At 27.4% G+C, this 19520-nt stretch overlaps 2 protein-coding genes across 2 annotated transcripts; one reads left to right on the forward strand and one right to left on the reverse strand.

The window, feature by feature from the left end:
- The first annotated feature begins 11 nt into the window (after positions 1-11).
- Positions 12-15154, forward strand: LOC117170631 (mitochondrial dicarboxylate carrier). The gene is made up of 9 exons (XM_033357535.1): positions 12-286; positions 1836-1924; positions 2278-2403; positions 4150-4305; positions 7253-7419; positions 9003-9210; positions 9378-9458; positions 11520-11576; positions 14184-15154. Exons 3-9 carry the CDS (start codon positions 2308-2310, stop codon positions 14295-14297), a joined length of 879 nt encoding a protein of 292 aa, XP_033213426.1. The 5' UTR covers positions 12-286; positions 1836-1924; positions 2278-2307; the 3' UTR covers positions 14298-15154.
- LOC117170630 lies at positions 15034-19487 on the reverse strand. The gene is made up of 5 exons (XM_033357534.1): positions 19320-19487; positions 18935-19236; positions 18589-18815; positions 18394-18513; positions 15034-15781 (listed from the first exon to the last, which is right to left on the reverse strand). The coding sequence occupies exons 1-5, from the start codon at positions 19321-19323 to the stop codon at positions 15274-15276; spliced, it is 1161 nt and encodes a 386-aa protein (XP_033213425.1). The 5' UTR covers positions 19324-19487; the 3' UTR covers positions 15034-15273.
- Positions 19488-19520: the final 33 nt, after the last annotated feature.

Here is a 19520-nt window from a genome sequence, read left to right on the forward strand (position 1 = left end):
GTCTTCGAGAGTGCAAAATAGTTCCTGATCGTGGCTGTTTTTTGGCATAAAGTAATCGATTTTCGATAATTGTTTATTTTTAAATGGCTAAATGGTGTTCCGAATGGAGAACTGGAAGAAGGCACATGCTTATCAGCTGATTGTGCGCGACAATGCGGCTATTCCGCGAGTCCGCGCGCGATGTCGAACCCGGAGCCTTAGGCGGAGGCAAATTGCAAAAATCAGTCAGAGGCCAGGCGTCTAGCAAGTCGGTTCTATGACGTGTGCAACGTTACCATGAAATGCCGTGAGTCTTTTTCTGTCACTTTCAACTGTCAGAATCCAAATTCACAATTTGTTCTTAAGTTGCTAATTTGGAAATTAAAACTAAATAAAAAAGAATCAAATCATTGTTGATCAATTCTTATCTGATGGCTTTCAAGCTGCCCCGCTGATAAAGACTGATGGGAACGTTAATATAGAAGCCAATTGCCAATAAAATAATCGTGTATAGAAGATTTAAAAAAATGTGCCTTTCTTCTTTTCTTTCCAACTTCTGCACAGTGATCGATTTTTTCTAGAATTTCATTCTCAATTTTTATTTTATTTTAATGATTATTGCGCCGTGAAGCTATAATTGCTGATGGTGAAATTAGAAGGGAATTGCGAGTTGTAAGTAATAATATATAATCTCTGTTCAAAGAAAATCGATTTTTTTGTTTTATCTTTTTGTATTAATTACTAATTCAATTAATTGAGAAAATATTAATTTCCTTGGAATGATTCTACTTATTGCAACATAAGAACATTTTTGGCAGGTATTTGGTAATTTGTGGCATAAGATAGTGTATTCAGTCCTCGTCTAAAGTTGAAATGTTTTCCAAATTATTTCTAAACACGAAAAACTGTTTCATCATACTTGATCAACAAGATCCGAGAGAATCCATCCCATGCATTTCAATTAGGATTATTTAGCAGTTTAATTTCGCATTTTTCAGTAATGAAATAATTAATAATTTTGATTTAAAAGTATGTCGAATACCTAAACGACCTTATGAATATATAATCATACTCACGTGGATAAGGATGTGTGAGAGAGAGAGAGTAGTGAAGGCAAGTGAACTTTGTACTTTTGATCAAAAGTTCATAAAAGAAATAAATTAAAAATTCTCTTTCCTGTATTTTTTTTATTAGAAAACCATTAGAACAATAAAAAAATGTATTATAACAATACAAGAAGTTTGTTTTTGGAACAATCGATTGATTTGATATAATCATTACATCTGGTTTTTTATTCTTGTAGATAGAAAAAAAATGTTTAAGTTACATGCACGGTTGCTGAGCAGCTATTACAATGCATATATGCCTCTGGCGAAGATAATTTTTTTCAACGTTATGCGTATTATAAAAATGAATATATTTTTATGTATGTATATATCAGTACTATTCATTTAAAGAATTTCCAATTTTCTGAAAACGTACAAATATTCCAATTGCCTTTTCAATATTCTAATGTGAAATGTGTTAAATTATTCTTCATTCTCGGAGGTATTTACAAACATGTCAGAGAGTCGCTTCTTTAATTTTTTGTAATTTTAGATTAGTTTCTCGAATAAGTAATAAATTATAGTAGGCATTTGATATGTCAAATGAAAATCGTTAAAAATATTTCCACAATATAAATTAGAAAGCGTAAATAGTTAGTCTGAAGTTATTATATTTGTTTTTTTATTTTTATGCAAATTTTGTAATACCATTTTCCTAATAAAGATTTAAAAAAAGTTTCATTTATGTAAAGCATTGGACATTTTTTCACTTCCTAATTTTTAATTTGAGCGATTTTTAATATTTTCCAGCGTGGTAGAACACGAAAATGAAGGCCTTTGACCGTTTACGTTAAATTGACGATCATATCAACTTTTGGAATCCAGCTCTACTAAAAAAGGTACATATTTTCCAACATCATAACTTATTCCAAATTCGCATTTAGAAGCACAATTACAAACAAGTTATTGACTCAACATTTTTCTTCATTAATCAAAAATTCAGGTTGCAATGGTTAAAAAAATATTTGGTACATATTAGTTTAACAAAAATTCTAAGAAAATACCTTTAATAATAAAAAATGGTGAAAATGTACAATAGTTAAAAATATTTTCGCCTTTTGTGAAACATGATAATCATGGATATACTAAAAATGATTCCGTATATTGTTAATCTTAATGCAAGGTTCAAATTATTTTTTGTACAAATATACGAATTTCTCTTTTTTCAAAAGTATTTTGTGTAATTTTTCAGTTTTAATAATTCTGGAACGAACAATTAAAGATGACTGAAAGAAGTAAAAAACTGTCCCGCTGGTACTTTGGAGGTTTGGCATCAGCTGGTGCCGCATGCGTTACTCATCCTCTTGACTTGCTGAAGGTTTGTATAGTTATCGTGTTTAACATATACATAACTTGAATAAATTAATGATCAGCGTGAGTAGTTATGAAGTTCAGGAATCAAGAGAACATCATCGTACGTAATTTAAAGTAATTAAGCTCATCATTTTGTATTTAAAACACTACACACATTCTCCTTTTTCTACAGAACTATTTTTAACAAAAAGCACACATAAAAAAATGTTAAAAGAATACAAATATTACTTCATTTATAATTTTTTCTATTAGGCAAAACTGGAAATAAATTTTACTAACTTAAGATTGGTTTTTCTTTCTTTAAACTCGTTATTCCTGCAGTTTTTGCAATTTATTAAACCTTCTATTTTTACAGAAACGGTCCATTTAAATTTCAGTTGCGTTTGCGTATGTTATCAGTTAAGATAAATTTATCGCGTGTCTATTTCAGGTGCAATAAATAATTTATTTTTAGCACTCATCTGTAGTATTTCTAGATTTAACTTTGCTGAATTTCTATTTGCCGAATTTCGAAGATTTTGGACAGAAAGAGAGTATGTTAATTTATGACGTTGCAAACTAAAGTTTATAAATAGAATCTTATTCAATTATGTGTTTGCGGAACTTTTGCGTTATTGCGTAACTGTGCTATATTTGCACAAATATTTGTTGGCGTCCAACTGAAAAGGGCCTTTATGTCCGGTTCTAGTTTATGAGATATTTGCGCTTCTCGAAGTCAGGGTCAAAATGATTATTTTCGGATTTGAGTGGGGAACGGTACTAGGTACATTTTTGAAGAAAAAGTATAACATGTGCGTTGATGGTACTCGCCAACTTTAGATTTATTTTTCACGAAAAGCGGTTTTTCGATGTTCCAACTTGAAAAATGTCGTGACTATAAGGGCCCTTTTCATATGGACATCCATATTTATTAGAAATTTGAAAGGGGATTAAAATTGTTATTATGTTTTCCACATTTTGTGCAGCTTCTGTATTCTCTTGACCATGCGTCATTGAAATCATGCGTCAGTTAGTTATAGAAAGACTTCTCACCAATAATGAAAATGATTATTTCGTTCAGGAATTTCTTATTATTTACAATATTTCATTATTTGGATATACATATCGAAAACTATTACTTATATAAACAATAATATTATAATACTAATCTGAATAGTTTTTCTAATAGCCATAGAAGATGACAACCATAAATTAGCAACCGAAATGTATTAATTTGGTTATTTTTTTGTGTGAAGAAGAGCCTGGCTAGTGGTTTCCAAAGTAATTTACTTGAACCCTGCACGTTTTAATTATCCTCAACGCCGTAATGAATAAACATGAAACTTCACAAGGTCTTCTTTCGATACCAAAAATAAGTCTTATATGCCTGAGTTTCAAATAATTTTATTTAAAATATATTTTTCAAGCTAGTTGAAATATGAAAATAGAAATTCATAAGATGAACAAAATTAAGTTCAAGTTTGAAAAAAGTATAGACATAGTCCAGAGGTTTTATCTGCTATCTTATCCGTTCCAGCGTTTACGTAATAACCTTCATTTAGCTATAAACTCGTTAATCTTATCGTTTACAATTGATAATTCTCAAGAAACCTTACTTGAATGAAGTAAAATACCCTTGGTTTATATTATAAGAGTAAATACTATGGGTAGATAATTAGATGAATGTTATTTTATCTCTATATAGCTTTAAAATCTAAAAAGAGAGTTTAGTTAAAGTATCTTTTGCTGATTTTGAATTTTTCGTTTCTAGGTTCATTTACAGACTCAACAAGAAGGGAAACTGTCAATGTCAAAGCTCGCTGTGCGAGTGGTAAAGAAACAAGGTATCTTTGCACTGTACAATGGACTCACAGCATCTCTTCTTCGACAATTGACGTATTCAACAACTCGATTTGCTTTTTATGAGGTTTTTGAAAATAATATAAATTAAAATAAAACCCCTTCCTGTTCTTGGGCTCAGGGTTGCTACAAAATTCTGGCTTCATAATCCCATTAATTTTCCAGGGTTTTCAGGCCTTTTTATAATACAGTAATTTCTATTCAATTTTCATATATTCTACTGATCTAAGACTAACAGGGTTGTTTCCAAAGTCAGATATAATTTTTCCAATAAATGGATCTTATAGTATATAAAATTCTAATTTTAAAAACGCCCATAAAATATTTTTTATATATTGTTTACTATTTTTAATTTAATGTTGAAATATGAATTCTATCACGATGTCGATTGGAGGGCCCCTTTGACGTCAAAGGGGTCGGATTTTCCACCAATCACAGCTCATGTGTCAGTGATTCTCAAATATCTTTTTCTGTGCCGATGTTTTGTTTTGGTTATCTGTACATTGAAAATATAAGTCGCAAAATATTGTTTGAAAAAATGTCAAAGGAAGGTTTCGTAAAAGCCAAGAGCGCAAATCTTCCGAAAATAGATATATTCATGGCATGTATAAAGAATTCATTGAAAAAGTTCTTAAATGTAGTCATGTTTACTGAACAATTCGTAAATATGTACGATTTTTAAATGTATTAATAATTGTACTTGATAATTTCCTTCAACATACTACTGACTCTTAATCCAAATATTATAACAGGATAACTTTTTTTGTTACATAAACCTTAACAAATAAAACTATCAAATCAAAAACGTCAGAATTGGCAGTAGACCATGGCCTAACCTCTTTATCATGAGTTTCATTAGTTTTCATGGTGTTCATCAAAGCCACATCGTCACATGATAGATAATTATGAGAACCTTTGAGTCACGTGACACCAATTTGAATAAGTGCTTTACCGCCTTAAATTTTTAATATTTTTTTGCTGTTGAATGACTCAACAGAAAAAAAAATTATAACGCACCTTCGATTCAGACTAAACTTATGTATTAAAAAATAATTTTATCTAAAATCGTGAAACAACCCTATTTATCAACAATTCATTCTATAATTATTATTCAATGCAAATGTAAAGGACTTTTCAATCATTATTGAATTCTAAAGAACTCTCATTAATATTATTATAAACTTTTTGAACATTCTGAAATTCTATTTATATTATTTTTATTAGTATGAGTATCAATTTGACAATTAAAATTTCATTGTAACGTAATTATTAAGATTTTGAAACAGACGCGGCGGAGCCTTTTTCCTCCAGGTGGGGGCAGGAGAATGGAATTATAACACTGAATGGCACAATTTGTACATAGTATAATAATATTATACTAAAATAATTTCAATAATTTCACTAATGTTACCAAATATATCACAAAGATTTCTAAGATTTCAGATAGAGTTAAAAGGTTTCACAAAGACTTTGATTATTTCATAAAAATTTCAGATATATTTCAAAATTTGCAGAAAGATTTCAATGATTTCTCAACGATTTCAATAATTTCAAAAATGTTACCAAATATTTTTATTACTTCGCAAAGATTTTTGATATATTTAATAAATTTCACAAAGATATCAAATTATTTCCCAAATATTTCAATAACTTCACAAATGTTACCCAATATTTCAAAAATATTTACAAAACTTCAAAGGTTTCTTCGCAAACTTTTCCAAAGATTTTAGACAGATTTAATTTATTTCCCGAAGATATCGAAGGTTTCAAAAATTTTGCTGAGATTTCGCCTAGATTTAAAAGATTTTACAGAGATATCTATGATTTCCCATAGATTTGAATAATTTTACAAATATTTCAAAAATATTTCGAAAAGATTTGAAGAATTTCACCAATATGTTCAAATATTGCGCAAACATTTTGGATATTTTAAAAGGATTTCACGAAGACTTCAATAATTCCGCAAAGATTTCAATAAGTTCAAAAATATTTATTTATTTCAATGATTTCCCAAAGACTTTGAATATTTTGCAAAGATTTCGAAGATTTTAGATGGATTTACAAGATTTCAAAAAGATTTCAATCATTTTACAAGCATTAGCAAATATTTCCAATAATTCAAGAATATTACGGATAGATTTAAAATATTTCACAAAGGCATAAATGATTTCACAAAGATTTCACAAGTGTTTAAAAAATATTTAAAATATTTCCAAAGACCTCAATGATTTCCCGAAGATTTCAAACATTTCAAACTTATAGCAAATGTTTCGAAAATATTCTAACTGTTTTATAAGGACTTCAATGATTTCCCAAAGATTTCGGATAGATTTACAAGATTTATTAAAAATTTCAATGATTTCTTAAAGATGCCACAAAAATTTTAAAGGTTTCGCAAAGATTTCGGACAGATTTAAAAGATTTCACAGGCTTCAATAATTTCCCAAAGATTTCAAATATTTCATAAAGATTTCGGATAGATTAAAAAGATTTCATTGATTTTCCAAAGATTTGAAACATATCAAAAACATTCTCAAATATTTGAAACATTTCCCAAAGATTTCAATAATTTCAAAAATATTTCAAATATTCGACAAAAATTTCAGTGACTTTCTATAGATTTCAAAGATTTTACAAAGATTTCAAAGATATGGCAAAGATTTCGAATAGATTAAAAAAAATTTACAAAGACATAAATTATTTCACAAAATATCAGGTAGATTTTTGGAAAAATTCAAACGATCTGTTGAATGTAATCATTCGATTTCAGAGGGAGGAGGTAAATTAATACTTTAACCCTCCCTGGGCGATATATAAGGTGGGCATTGGCTCCTGTACCCCCTAGGGCTCCGCCGCCTCTGCGTTGAATAAATCCAACTAAAAAATTCCCGCAATTTAAAAAAATTTCATAACTTTTGCAGGTCCTCCAGGTCTTGTAGCAAGCCTATTTGTATTATATTTTTTCTATGAATTGTGAGCGTTTTTTTATACTATTTATGAAATATTTGACACAGGTGGGGAAACAAAGTTTAGAAAGTCCAGAGAACCCCATGCCATTTTATCAGAAACTAGTACTAGCTGGATTGTCCGGAGCAGCTGGAGGTGTTGTCGGAACACCTGGGGACTTAATTAACGTAAGAATGCAGAACGATGTGAAGGTAGCGCCAGAATTAAGGAGGAAGTGAGTATCAGTTTTAGAAATTGATTGAAATCATATATGTTTAGTAGTATCAATTTTTGCACGAATTTTGATGTTTTGAAAATCATGAAAATATTTTTTAAATTCATAAATTTAATTATAAAGTAACTTTCTTATCAAGCCAGACTTAATATTTTAATTTAACTATGTACTTTGAATACAATCTCTTTTTCATTTCATTTTCTTTTTTTACAGCGAATCTTACAAAATGTTTAAAAGATAAAATTTTCTAAGTTCGATTGCAAAGTTTTTAAATAATTAGTTGAATTCTTATCTTTTTCAATTATGCTATTATACAGTTTACAATGCGTAATGTGAAAATCTTATACTTAAAAAATTTTCCATTTTAGATTTTTTTAAGCTTGCATTTTTAATTTAAATAATTTTAAAATGCTGCCTTAAAGAATTAAAAATTAAAATCGTTTGACGTTGAAAATTTTTGATAAAAACATTTTTATGTTTTTATTTTGTAAACTGTAAATATAAATAAATACATTTTTATTGGATATGTACTTTATGTATTAAAAAGTGAACAATAATTGATTTGACAAAACGATTTTAAATCCGTAGGCAATTTTAGAATTTCTAGATTTGAACTTTAAAAGTTAAGCGGTTTCTATTTGAAATTCTTAGTCATTAAAAAATGTAAACGTTTGATTGAAACTTTTATAAACTATTTTGAACTTAAAAATAACTTCATAATAATATATTGGTAATTAAAGTCTTTTATGCAATATAAAATATTATTTCAGTGTAAAATATTCAATTGTTAACCCATTAAATTTTAAATTCTTGAATTAAGAGCAAGAATAATTATTATTCAATATTTAGAAATTTTTTACTGTTATTCAAGACGAGTAAATTGAAAAGAAATATTTAAAAGTAAACGATTTCAAACTGAATTATTTGATATAGAATCACAATTCTTGAAAAGCTTCTAAATTTTTCGTTTGAAATCGGTAAAAATTTAAATTTTGTTTTAAATTAGGCTATCGCTTCAAGTATTAAATTAATTTTGAATCCTTTCAAAACTTCTAAATATCTTTTGAAATTGCTCAAATTTTTTATACAAATAATAAATGTTCAATTGTTATTTTTACATCAAAATTTTATGGATTTCTTTTTAATTTGCAGGATTTCCTAAACATTGTAGGAAAAATTCAATTCATTTTAAAAGATATTTAGAAGTTCTGAAAATTTGCAAAAATAATTTTAAATTAAAAAAAATGTTAACAATTTTTAGATTTCTCAAGATTTTGAAATAAAATTTTGAAGCTTTTCAAGGATGTTTCAATTATTTAAAATGAAAATAATTTAACTTCTAATTTAAGAAGTGCTCAGTTAAATAATCAATTTTTATTATTTCTAGTTTAAAATTCCTTAGAATAATATAATTTTGTAAATTTTTAAGTTCATTGACTGATTAAAAATTTTTAAATTTTATTGACCGTGAAAAATTTTTGTGAATTGGGAAAAAATATCGAAGAAATAAATGGCCGTGAATTTATTTCTTCGATTAAAACGGCTGTTCTAACATAATTATGTTAAACTTTTTATGTTTTCAGCTACAAACATGCCTTGGACGGATTGGTACGAGTTTGGAGTGAAGAAGGGTTCCTGAGACTTTTCAGTGGTTGTTCTACTGCAACAGGAAGAGCTGTTCTCATGACGATTGGTCAACTAAGCTTCTATGATCAAATTAAATTGATGCTCCTTCAAACTGAGGTGTTTGATGATAGTCCTACAACGCATTTCATCTCAAGCTTGTTTGCTGTAAGGAAGTTAAACAAATTATTTTAAGCATCTATAATATCCTATTTCAAAAGTATTTAACATAATTTTCATGACTCGTAGCACTTGAATTTCCAGTTCTTAAAGTTATTATCTCTCTGCTTTTATACAGAACATATTTTTTTAACCTACATCTTTTTATGAAATAGGGCGCCATTGCAACGACTTTAACTCAGCCTTTAGATGTTTTAAAAACCAGAGCGATGAATGCTAAACCTGGAGAATATAAGGTGAGTTATTACAGAAATTTAAATCAATTAAAACAGTTTGTGAGTTCTTATTCTTCCAAATAAAATGATTTCAGCTGTTAACCATGATTTGAAAATAGTTTTACAATGAAGAAAATTATTTTAATTTAATGAAAATCATATTTATAGTTTGTTAATCTCATATTAAATAAAAAATGAAATACCTAGCTTGACTTACAATTAAATTTTCATTTACCTACTTCAAGTGACGACATAAGAATGACAACTGGACAAGGCCATTTTTCGAAATTCTGTTTTGAACGATTTCAAGTAATTTACGATATTATTCATCAACACCTATTAGGAATGTATAAAAATTGTTTTTCCTTTCACTCAAAAAATTTAATTTTGCCTCATCATCGAGGAAGAAATATCTTCAATTTCTTCAAGCTGACCGAAGGATTTCTAAAAATCTTTATTGCATTTGTTTGGCAATCTGTTTTTACAGTAAAATTTTCTCATTGACATAATTCAAAGTTGATGCAAGAATATAAAAGATTCCTTGGTTCGATACTAATCGATTGACCTATAATATTAATACATTTCATTGAAGAGTAAGGAAGTTATCGTCATTCATATTATATTTAAAATCGACTTTTATAATAAAAATGGTCTCATTTTCATAATTTCAACTTGAAGTGAGAATAGAAAAGATGTGTTTATTCGAGACGAATCGATTGACTTATGATATTGATACATATTATTGAACAGTAAGGAAGCCATGGTAATGTATAATATTGGGAAAAACGTTTTTTTATAGTAAATTTTTTTTCATTAACATAATTCAAAATTATAGAATTATAGAAGAGTAACGAAGTTATGTTTATTCGTAATATTTGAAATATCCGTTTTAAACAGAAACACTTTTTCGTAAAAATACAAACTGGATTAATGTAAAATTGTTTTTTTTTCTTTAGACAAATTAATCATCAAAATTGATGTTTTATTCACACAAAAATTAAAAGTCATTCAGTCATAAATGTCATAATTTCATAATGTCATAATTTCAGATTAAAAACTAAACTTTTATTTATATAAAACTCCTTTTTTAATTAATTTTTGTTGTTAAAAATTCTTCTTTTGACTTTGAATCCCAAAGTTTCTTTATTTAAAAATTTAAATAATTTTTGTTACAAAATTGAACCACTTGGTTGGAAGTAAATTATTGCAATTCAAAGCTTAATCTTAAATGAACTTAGAATAAAGCTGGGAAAGGGATAGGGTGTGACAGAATTTCCTCCTTCCCTTTTCAGATCGAAAAATTACCACTTTAAATATAAAATTTGATTTATCTGGTATATGTCATTGTATTAAAAAGATTTGTATTATTTTGTAATTTTGTCTTTTTTGTAAATTTCTATTCTTAAATTGATCAAAATGAAAACTTTAGTTTGTCTCTAATTTAAAAATGACAAATGCTTCTTCTATGAGTAAGCAAATACATTTTCTAACGGGAAGCAAAGTGCTTGTGAAATGAGCATTGTAAATAATAAGAATTTAATAATAATAAATGATGTGTTCAGTTTTAAACGCTTTGTAGACAAAATCTTTCATTTTTTAATGCGAGTTTAAATGAATCTAATTTAAAAATATGAAATTAAGATTATCTGACTATGAATTTGTACAAATGATTACGATTATAATTTAATTTAAATTTTATTGTTCTAAAGTTAAAATTGTTCAATTTTATCGTCTACAATTTAAAAATTAATCACTTTTGAACGTTTTTAGTTAATAAAGCATACACTTCCAACTATGTTAACAAATTGTACGACTGGGATGTTTTCAGTGTGAATAATTTAAATATCAGATTGACACCATTCAAATTTTTAAATTGAAACATAAAATTGTTCAAAATTGAGCTATTAAAATTAGTAATCAGAAAATCTTTTATTTTAAACCTTTTAATTAAAATTGGTTAACGTGTTTTTTTATTGAGAATTTTCAACTTTAAGCATTTTAAAGGTTACATTTTTTTATTTGAAATGCTTTCTGATTAAAGTGGTTAAATTACGGTTTTTATTTTCTGATTCGATTTTGTAGAGTATGGGACAACTGATCCTCTACACGGCCAAGTCGGGTCCATTGGGTTTCTTCAAGGTGAGTAATGACATCTTAATTTACAGGCTGCATATATTTCCCTTTTTTTATTGAAAATACAATATTATTTTGAATAACGCGGAAAAATTCTTTTTGCGCTGAAGAAGAAAAGAATATAGAAAGTACTTGTTTTCTTACTTTGCTTGTACTAGCCTTCTCAATACATCTACTTTAGTCTTTGCAAACTTTATTTGGATATAAAAGATCTACCTTAGTGGGCTGCGCACAAAGACTAATTAGTATAAACTCAGTTAAGTAATATACAAATAAATATATTCGTCTGCGGCGAGGACTAAAAAAGGTTTAATGTATTTTTGCTAGATGTATAAATCAGTTTTTAAAGATATTTCTGTCTCCTAACATTGTGGGCCAAAAAATCTTTAACGTACTTCGCTTAACTATAAAATCCTTTAAAAGTATAAGATGTTTATATTTTTCCAAGTTATGATCCAAAAAATGTTTTTATAAATCTATATTTCACATAGCCTTATAAAATTGGTAGACTGAATTAAGAGAAACGTGTAGAAGTTAAATCTCTATTTTGAGATGTTTCCTTCCTCTAGTCTACGTTGTGAACAAAACAATCATTAATATTCTTCGTGTAGATTTAGCATGTTAACTGAATAGAACATTATAATTATATAGAGATAAATACAAATATAACATTTTCTTTAAAAACATTTTTACTTCTTTTCTACATGTAAAATTTACTTTTAAATCTTTCCCCTTTTTCATGAAATAATCATCGTATTTCCGATTTTTTGAGCTTTTTTACGCCGTGTACCATGAATTTAATAAATTTGAGGCCTGAAGATTCCTGCAAATCTAAAACTTTACTATTGGGAATGGTTAAACTACGATACGCCACCTGGTGTAAAAATCCGAACTAGAAAGAATAGGTACGATTTTAAAGATGCATTTTAATTTGCACATAAAAATGTTTATTATATCATTTTCAGTTAAAAATGCGCATTTCCATTTAGTAATGATTTTTAAAATTGAATTGTTCTTTAAGATTTAAAAAGTGAATGATAATTAATTTTACAAGAGGATTCGAAATCAGTTCGCAATTTTAGAATTTCCAGTTTCTAACGTTAAAAGTGATGTAAACTATTTAAATTGAAAAGTCTTATTAGTTAAACAAATGTAAACACCGGATTAAAACTTTATAAACTGTTTTCAATTTTTAAATAATCTTCAAATAATATATTCATAATTAAAAGATTTTAATTGTTCTATTAAAAAGAAATTAATTTTTAAGTCAAATTGTTGAACTTCGATGTATAAATAACAATTAAACACATATTATTCCATAAATAGATTCAAGGAAGTTGAAGAAATATTTAGAAGTTTTGAAAAATTCAATTTAAAATGATTTAAAATAATTTAAACAAAGTGTCTACGTGTACCGACAAAATGCGGCTATTAGAAACAAAATTTCGGTGTAAATAGCCCACGGCATAATTTAAATCGAAATATAGATTTTGGCAGATTTCGTACAAAAAAATTTAAAAGATTTTTAAGAATTTTGAATGGATTCAGAAGATTAAAAAAATTTCATATGAAAATTAATAATGGTTTTTATTCTGAAAAGATAATTTTGAGTGATTATTCAACAAGATTTAGAAAGTTATTAAAAATGAATGTGGAAGATTTTAAAGAAATTTGTTTGACAGAATTAAAAAGAAATAGAAAAAAATGGATTCATTTTAAAGGATGTTTAGATGTTTTGAAATAATTTGGAAAACAATAAAAAAACTTGAAAAAAGTAAACAATATGCAGATGTGTCAAGATTTTCAAATAAAATTTGGAAGAATTTTAAGAATTTTTTAACCATTCAAAATATAAATAATTTAACTTTTAATTTCAGAAGTGTTCAGTTTATACAAAAATGTAATCGTTCAATTTTTAGTGTTTCTGGCTAAAATTGCTTTAAATATTATAATTTTTTAATTTTATTTATTTATTGATTGATCTTCAATTTAGACTTTATAGAATAGAAAATGATGACGTGGATTTATATTTTTAGAACTGGATCTGAATCTTTGAACTCTACAATTTATTAAATTTTTAATTTGGCTGATTTAACTGCATTTAATTAAAAATTGTTCCATTTGAAAGTGTTAGTAGATTCCATTTTTTGTGTAAATTATTGAGAATGTGAATCAGATTTGAATACAAAATTATTGAATTAAAAAACTTTTAAATTTCAATTTTAAAAGTTTGAAATTCAATAGTTCCACTTTGAGTGCTTTTATTTTCTTGGATTCAAACGGCCATTCTAAATCGTCTATCATTCGTAAACTTCGCATAATCTGGATAAAATTTGTCGCTATATACATTAATTAAAATTTATTTAAACTTAAATTCCTTGAAACTTACATGAAATGCTGAAATAATTGTTTTTTTTTTTTTTGTTTAAACCTATTTGACAAAAAGTTAATTCACAACTTTAAAATTGTACCTACTCTTTCTAGTTCCAGTTTTTGGAACCAGGTGGCGAAATGGTAGACCACCATTCCCAATATCAAAATCTATTTTTTTTACATGGGAAATATTTGATAATTATCTTTGAACACTCGAATCTGAAATCCTTTATTTTTCAGGGCTACGTACCTGCGTTTGTGCGTCTGGCACCACAAACAATTTTAACATTTGTCTTCTTGGAGCAACTTAGGGCAAATTTCGGATTCCTTCCACAAACCTCAAAATCTTCCTGAAGCCTTGCAGATCACAATGCTGAATAATTTCGCCGTCTTATGCTGACACAAAGCCAATAATCTCTAAAAGCACAAATCCGAAGCATTTAAACTTCTTAATACTGAGCTTTACTCGTGTACAAACCGTATTTTTTGTATCAAACTCCAAAAATTGTGCAAAAATCTAGAGAAAATGAAATGTATAATCTAAATGTTTATAATTGTTACATTGTAATGTGCGCGACGACAATAATCGAGAGTAATTCCACTGTATACATTCCGTAAAAGTAGTCATCTGTTGTATACAAGCGGAATTTCCAAACGCAGACAGCAGAAAGAGAAGAAAATTTGTTTATTATCATGAAGAAAGAAAACTCCGCTTGTAAACCATATATTTTTTATTACTTTTATCTTTTCGAAGAGTATTTATTACACGCACAATTTTACTTTGTATTTAATTCTGTTATTGAGGCAAAGTGCTAGTGATATTTTTTCATTTAAAGGTTGAATGTTCAAGAGTGATCAATATTATCTACAGGAATCTCGTTGTGCTTTTTGTCTCGCGTCCTAGACGCACAAGTTGATGTTTTGATCGAACTTACAGTACAACTGTTAATAAAGTTAGTTACAATGAATTAGGAGCTGAGCTTATCGCGAAAGGACTTAATAAAAAGTCCAGTGCCCGGAATATTAAATTCCTACAATTTTCTGTTTGCAATGCAACTTTTCATTTGAAGATATCACCGCTTTATGTGCCTCTACACATATTTATATATCAAATTTACAATTATTATATTTTTGTGTATTAAATCATTTTTCCTTGGCAACCAGGACCCGCATAAATGTAAAATAAACACGAATAAACCTATGAGAAACTATAAAATCCTTTATTATTCAGTCGTGGAAAATGTTTATGAAAAATATTTTTCATTTTTGTTATAAACTTTAGAATACATATCTATATTTTTTCATGTAAATATCACTTAATTTTTATAAATTATTTAAAAGGAAGCCAGATTGATTTTGGTTGGGTGTATTTCGTGTAAATCATTTCGTTAAATTGTGAATTATGATCTTTGGTTACAATATCAATCCAGTATTTGAAAAAGTCGAGCATGTAAACATCAAATTCTTCCATAGCGAGAGAACATCCGCCAGAAACTGAAGAGTTATTGTAAACTTCTTTAAATCCATCGACGAGATTTTCGAAACTCAGTAAGTTTATAACTCCTGGGGGAATCCCACTTGTTGTTAGCATGTCACAATATTCGGCGATTGAACACAAAACTCCACCGTGCATTACTATGACAGAATTCCCAGCGATGCAAGCGTTTGTTAGTCGAACGAAAAGATCATTGAGGTCCTTTCTTCCGATTGTGATAACTCCTTTTGGATCTCTTATTGTTAAAACTTCCACAGTTCCGTCTCGGATTATTGTTGATGAGCTTCCAAAGAGAATTGGGTTCTCTAATTGAGATTTTATCAACTTTGCTAGGGGTCTGTTTCTACAAGAGAAAAATGTTTTAAGTTTAATTTAAAAATATTTTTCAGCGGGGTTTGTAGTTTTTAGTAGAATTAACTTGGCCATTTTCTAATTATTGAAAAAAAGACTGCAAAAGATCACAATTTTCATATTGTTTTACTTTATTGTAGAAATACATTTCCAAATGGGGACTTACACGATTTCAAAGGATTTCAAAAAATTTCAAAGCATTGCATAAAGAAAATTTTTGAAGATTTCACAAAGATTTAAAGAGATTCCTGGTGAAAATGTATTTTACGGTAATGTTTAATAATATAAATTAAGATGCCTAGAAAATTACAAAAATAATAGTTCTACTGGAAACTAAGTTTTTTCTACAATACAGCCACTTAAATTTTGTTACATGTAATTACAAATTTTTGCAAAATATTACAATTTTCACATTGCACTTTGTTGTAATTTATTATGAAAATACATTTACAGGGGGGGATTCAAACCATTTTTAATAAAACACAAAGCTGACAAAGATTTCATAAAAAATTGTATAGGATTTCAAGAAATTTCATGAAAATTTCAGAGTCTTCAAAGATTTCTCGACAGATTTCAGGGATTTTGCAAAGAATTTAAGAGATCCCTGGTGGAAATATATTTTAGCAATAAAATACAATAATATGTAAATTGTAATCTTTTGTAAAATTGTGTCATTGTAAACGTTTATACAAGTGTTTGAATTCTAGTAGAAAATTGTAGTTTCTAGTGGAATTAATTTCGTAATTTTCTATTGATTAAAAAAAAAAACAAATCCAAAAAAATTAAAAGAATAATTCTATAAGAAACCAAAAGTTTTTGCAGCTACTTTAAAGTTTGTTAACAAGTAATGACAATTTTTTGCAAAATATTACAATTTTCACATTGTTGAATTTTATTGTAGTTTACAATGAAAATACATTTATAACGGAGGATTAAATAGATTTTCAAAGATTTGAACGAATTTATAAAGCTTTTTAAGATTTCACAAAGATTTAAATAGGCTCCTGGTGGAAATGTATTTTAGCAATAAAATACAAAAATATGAAAATTGTAATCTTTTGTAAAAATTTGTAATTGTAAACTTTTATAAAAGTGTTTGAATTCTGGCAAAAAATTGTAGTTTCTAGTAGAATTAATTTCGTAATTTTCAATTGATTAAAAAAAAAAAAAAAAAAAACAATAAAAATTCTAGGAAACTTCAGGAATACTTTTTCTAGAAACCAAAAGTTTTTGCTAGAATACAGACACCTTGACATTTTTTTACAATTATAATTTTTTTCAAAATGTTACAATTTTGACAATGTAGTACTTTATTGTAATTTATTATGAAAATACATTTATAACAGGGGATTTCAAAAAATTTGAAAGAATTCACAATGATGTCACAGAGTTTTAAGATTTCACAAATATTAAAACTTTTTTTGGCAAAATATTACAATTTACACGTTGTTGAACTTTCTAGTAATTTACCATGAAAATACATTTAAAAATTTTAAAGGATATCCAAAAATTTCAGAGATTTCACAAGGTTTTGAAAGATTTCTCGACAGATTTCAAGGTTTTACAAAGACTTTAAAGAGATTCCCGATGGAAATGTATTTTAGCAATAAAATTCAAATTGTAATGTTTTGCAAAAATTTGTGATTGTAAATTTTGATAAAACTGTTTGAATTCTAACAAAAACTTGTAGTGTCTGTTGAAATTATTTTTGTAATTATTTATTGATTGAAAAAGAAAATTCTAGAAAATTACAGGAATAATTCAATTAGGAACCAACAGTATTTTGTAGAATACAGACAATTTAAAATTTTTTTACAAGCAATTACAAATTTCTGCAACATATCAAAATTTTCACATTATTGTACTTTATTGTAATTTTCCATGAAAATCCATTTATAATGGGGGATTTAATAGATTTCAAAAGATTTGAAAGAATTCAATAATATGCAAATTGTAATTTTTGGTAAAAATTTATAATTGTAAAATTTTATAAATTAGAAACCAAAAGTTTTTGCTAGTATACACACACTTTAACTTTGTTTACAATTACAATTTTTTGCAAAATATATTTCCAACGGGCGATTTAAACGATTTCAAAGGATATAAAGGAATTCACAAATTTCTCACAGATTTTAGAAGAATTCACCAAGATTTCCAAAGATTTAAAAAAAACTTCAGAGATTTTACAATGATTTGAAAGATTTATCGACAGATTTTAAAGATTTTACAAAGATTTAAAGAAGTTCCTGGTAGAAATGTATTTTCACAATAAAATTTAATAATATAACAATGGTAAATCTTTTGTAAAAATTTGCAAACGTAAAATTTTATAAGTGTACGAATTCTAGCAAAAATTTGTAGTCTCTAGTGAAATTACTTTTGAATGTTCTATTTCCAACGGAACATTTAAAAGATTTCAAAAGGTTTTCACAAAGAGTTCAGGAAGGTTTGTAGACGAGATTTGAAGAGTGATCAACCCTTCGATTTGTTTAGTTTTTTTATTTCTTGAATCTAAGAACTTATTTTTCATCAAGAAAATTAAGAAAAATATGAGAAAATTAATTTACAATTTAAAGGAAGAAATTGATGTTTAAAAACTTTTACCCAGTTGCCCAAATTCGGTCAGCAAACTTCTGAAAAACTTGCTTCCTCTGACTTTGCGGAAGACAGTGCCATTTTTCAAAACCTTTCTTTGCAGATAGCACGCAACTGTCGACGTCTGCCCTAAAATAAAAAAGTCTTTTAGATATGTTGCCCATAATTGTTTGATATCCTATTTTATCATTTGCATTAACATACTGTGATGCCGAAGCCCACGAGTTTGCGTCACTATCAATCCAGTATTTTTCACTTTTCGGTTCCTTCCACGAACCGTCATAAAAAAGTTCAAATTTTTTTCCCGATCCTGAGTAGAGATTAGATGTCACTTCAAATTGTTTAACTGACGGACAACAAAGTTTTGCATCTGTACGAATCGCAATTCCTGGCCCGAGTTCGCCATATGAATTAATCCAGGTAAGTGGAACCTTGAAAATAAAAATCTAGTCTTTGAAAATATATAGAAATTTTTTCTATAGGAAGTATTTCCGATCGAATTCTCTGGAAAAGTGATTTGCCTAATTATTAGAAAAGTTAAAGTGATTACCAGCATTTTCATGACAAAGGATTTTGCGGCTGAAACATTTTCAGTCCAAATTGAAATTGCGTCTGTATGATATCCAATTTTCGAGGAAAGTTCTTCCTTGAATCGAAATACTTTTAAAATCGATTCCACATCCATTGAATCTTTGACCTTTCTTTCTTTATAGAGCTGCATGAACTTTTTCTTAATCGCTTCTTGAACGTAGACTGTAGATATTTTCCATACACAAGGTTCGTTCGTTATTGAAGTGAGCAAGTTAACTACAGAGTTTAAATCGCTATCAGCTAAAACAATCACCGCAGTATCTGCAAAGTAAAATATTAATTATAAAAAAATAATTCTAATATGGTTAATTTAAACTTTGTCATTTACTTTACTTAAAACGTACTCATAATTGTCGGAACAGTGCAATCGTCTGCTAGGTAATTCTGAATTATTTTTGGATAATACTCCCTATCGTGAAGAAGACTGTTACAGAAATTGGGACTATCAAATAGAGCGAAACATAGTGTTTTCCAAATGCAGAAGAATGCATTCGATGGCCACACTCCATATTCTGTTTGAAAAAATTAATTTTTTTCTGAGCTTC

This window comes from Belonocnema kinseyi, chromosome 4 (genome assembly GCF_010883055.1).
Source record: "Belonocnema kinseyi isolate 2016_QV_RU_SX_M_011 chromosome 4, B_treatae_v1, whole genome shotgun sequence".
Taxonomy (NCBI): domain Eukaryota; kingdom Metazoa; phylum Arthropoda; class Insecta; order Hymenoptera; family Cynipidae; genus Belonocnema; species Belonocnema kinseyi.

Bases quoted from the DNA above. Each gene is read 5' to 3' on its own strand.
- LOC117170631 (XM_033357535.1), top strand. From the start codon at position 2,308: ATGACTGAAAGAAGTAAAAAACTGTCCCGCTGGTACTTTGGAGGTTTG. The intron at 2,404-4,149 runs GTTTGTATAGTT...TTTCGTTTCTAG, and splicing joins ATCCTCTTGACTTGCTGAAG to GTTCATTTACAGACTCAACA. The intron at 11,577-14,183 runs GTGAGTAATGAC...TTTATTTTTCAG, and splicing joins GTCCATTGGGTTTCTTCAAG to GGCTACGTACCTGCGTTTGT.
- LOC117170630 (XM_033357534.1), bottom strand. The intron at 18,816-18,934 runs GTAATCACTTTA...TTTATTTTCAAG, and splicing joins CCTTTGTCATGAAAATGCTG to GTTCCACTTACCTGGATTAA. The intron at 18,514-18,588 runs GTATGTTAATGC...TTTTTATTTTAG, and splicing joins TCGTGGGCTTCGGCATCACA to GGCAGACGTCGACAGTTGCG.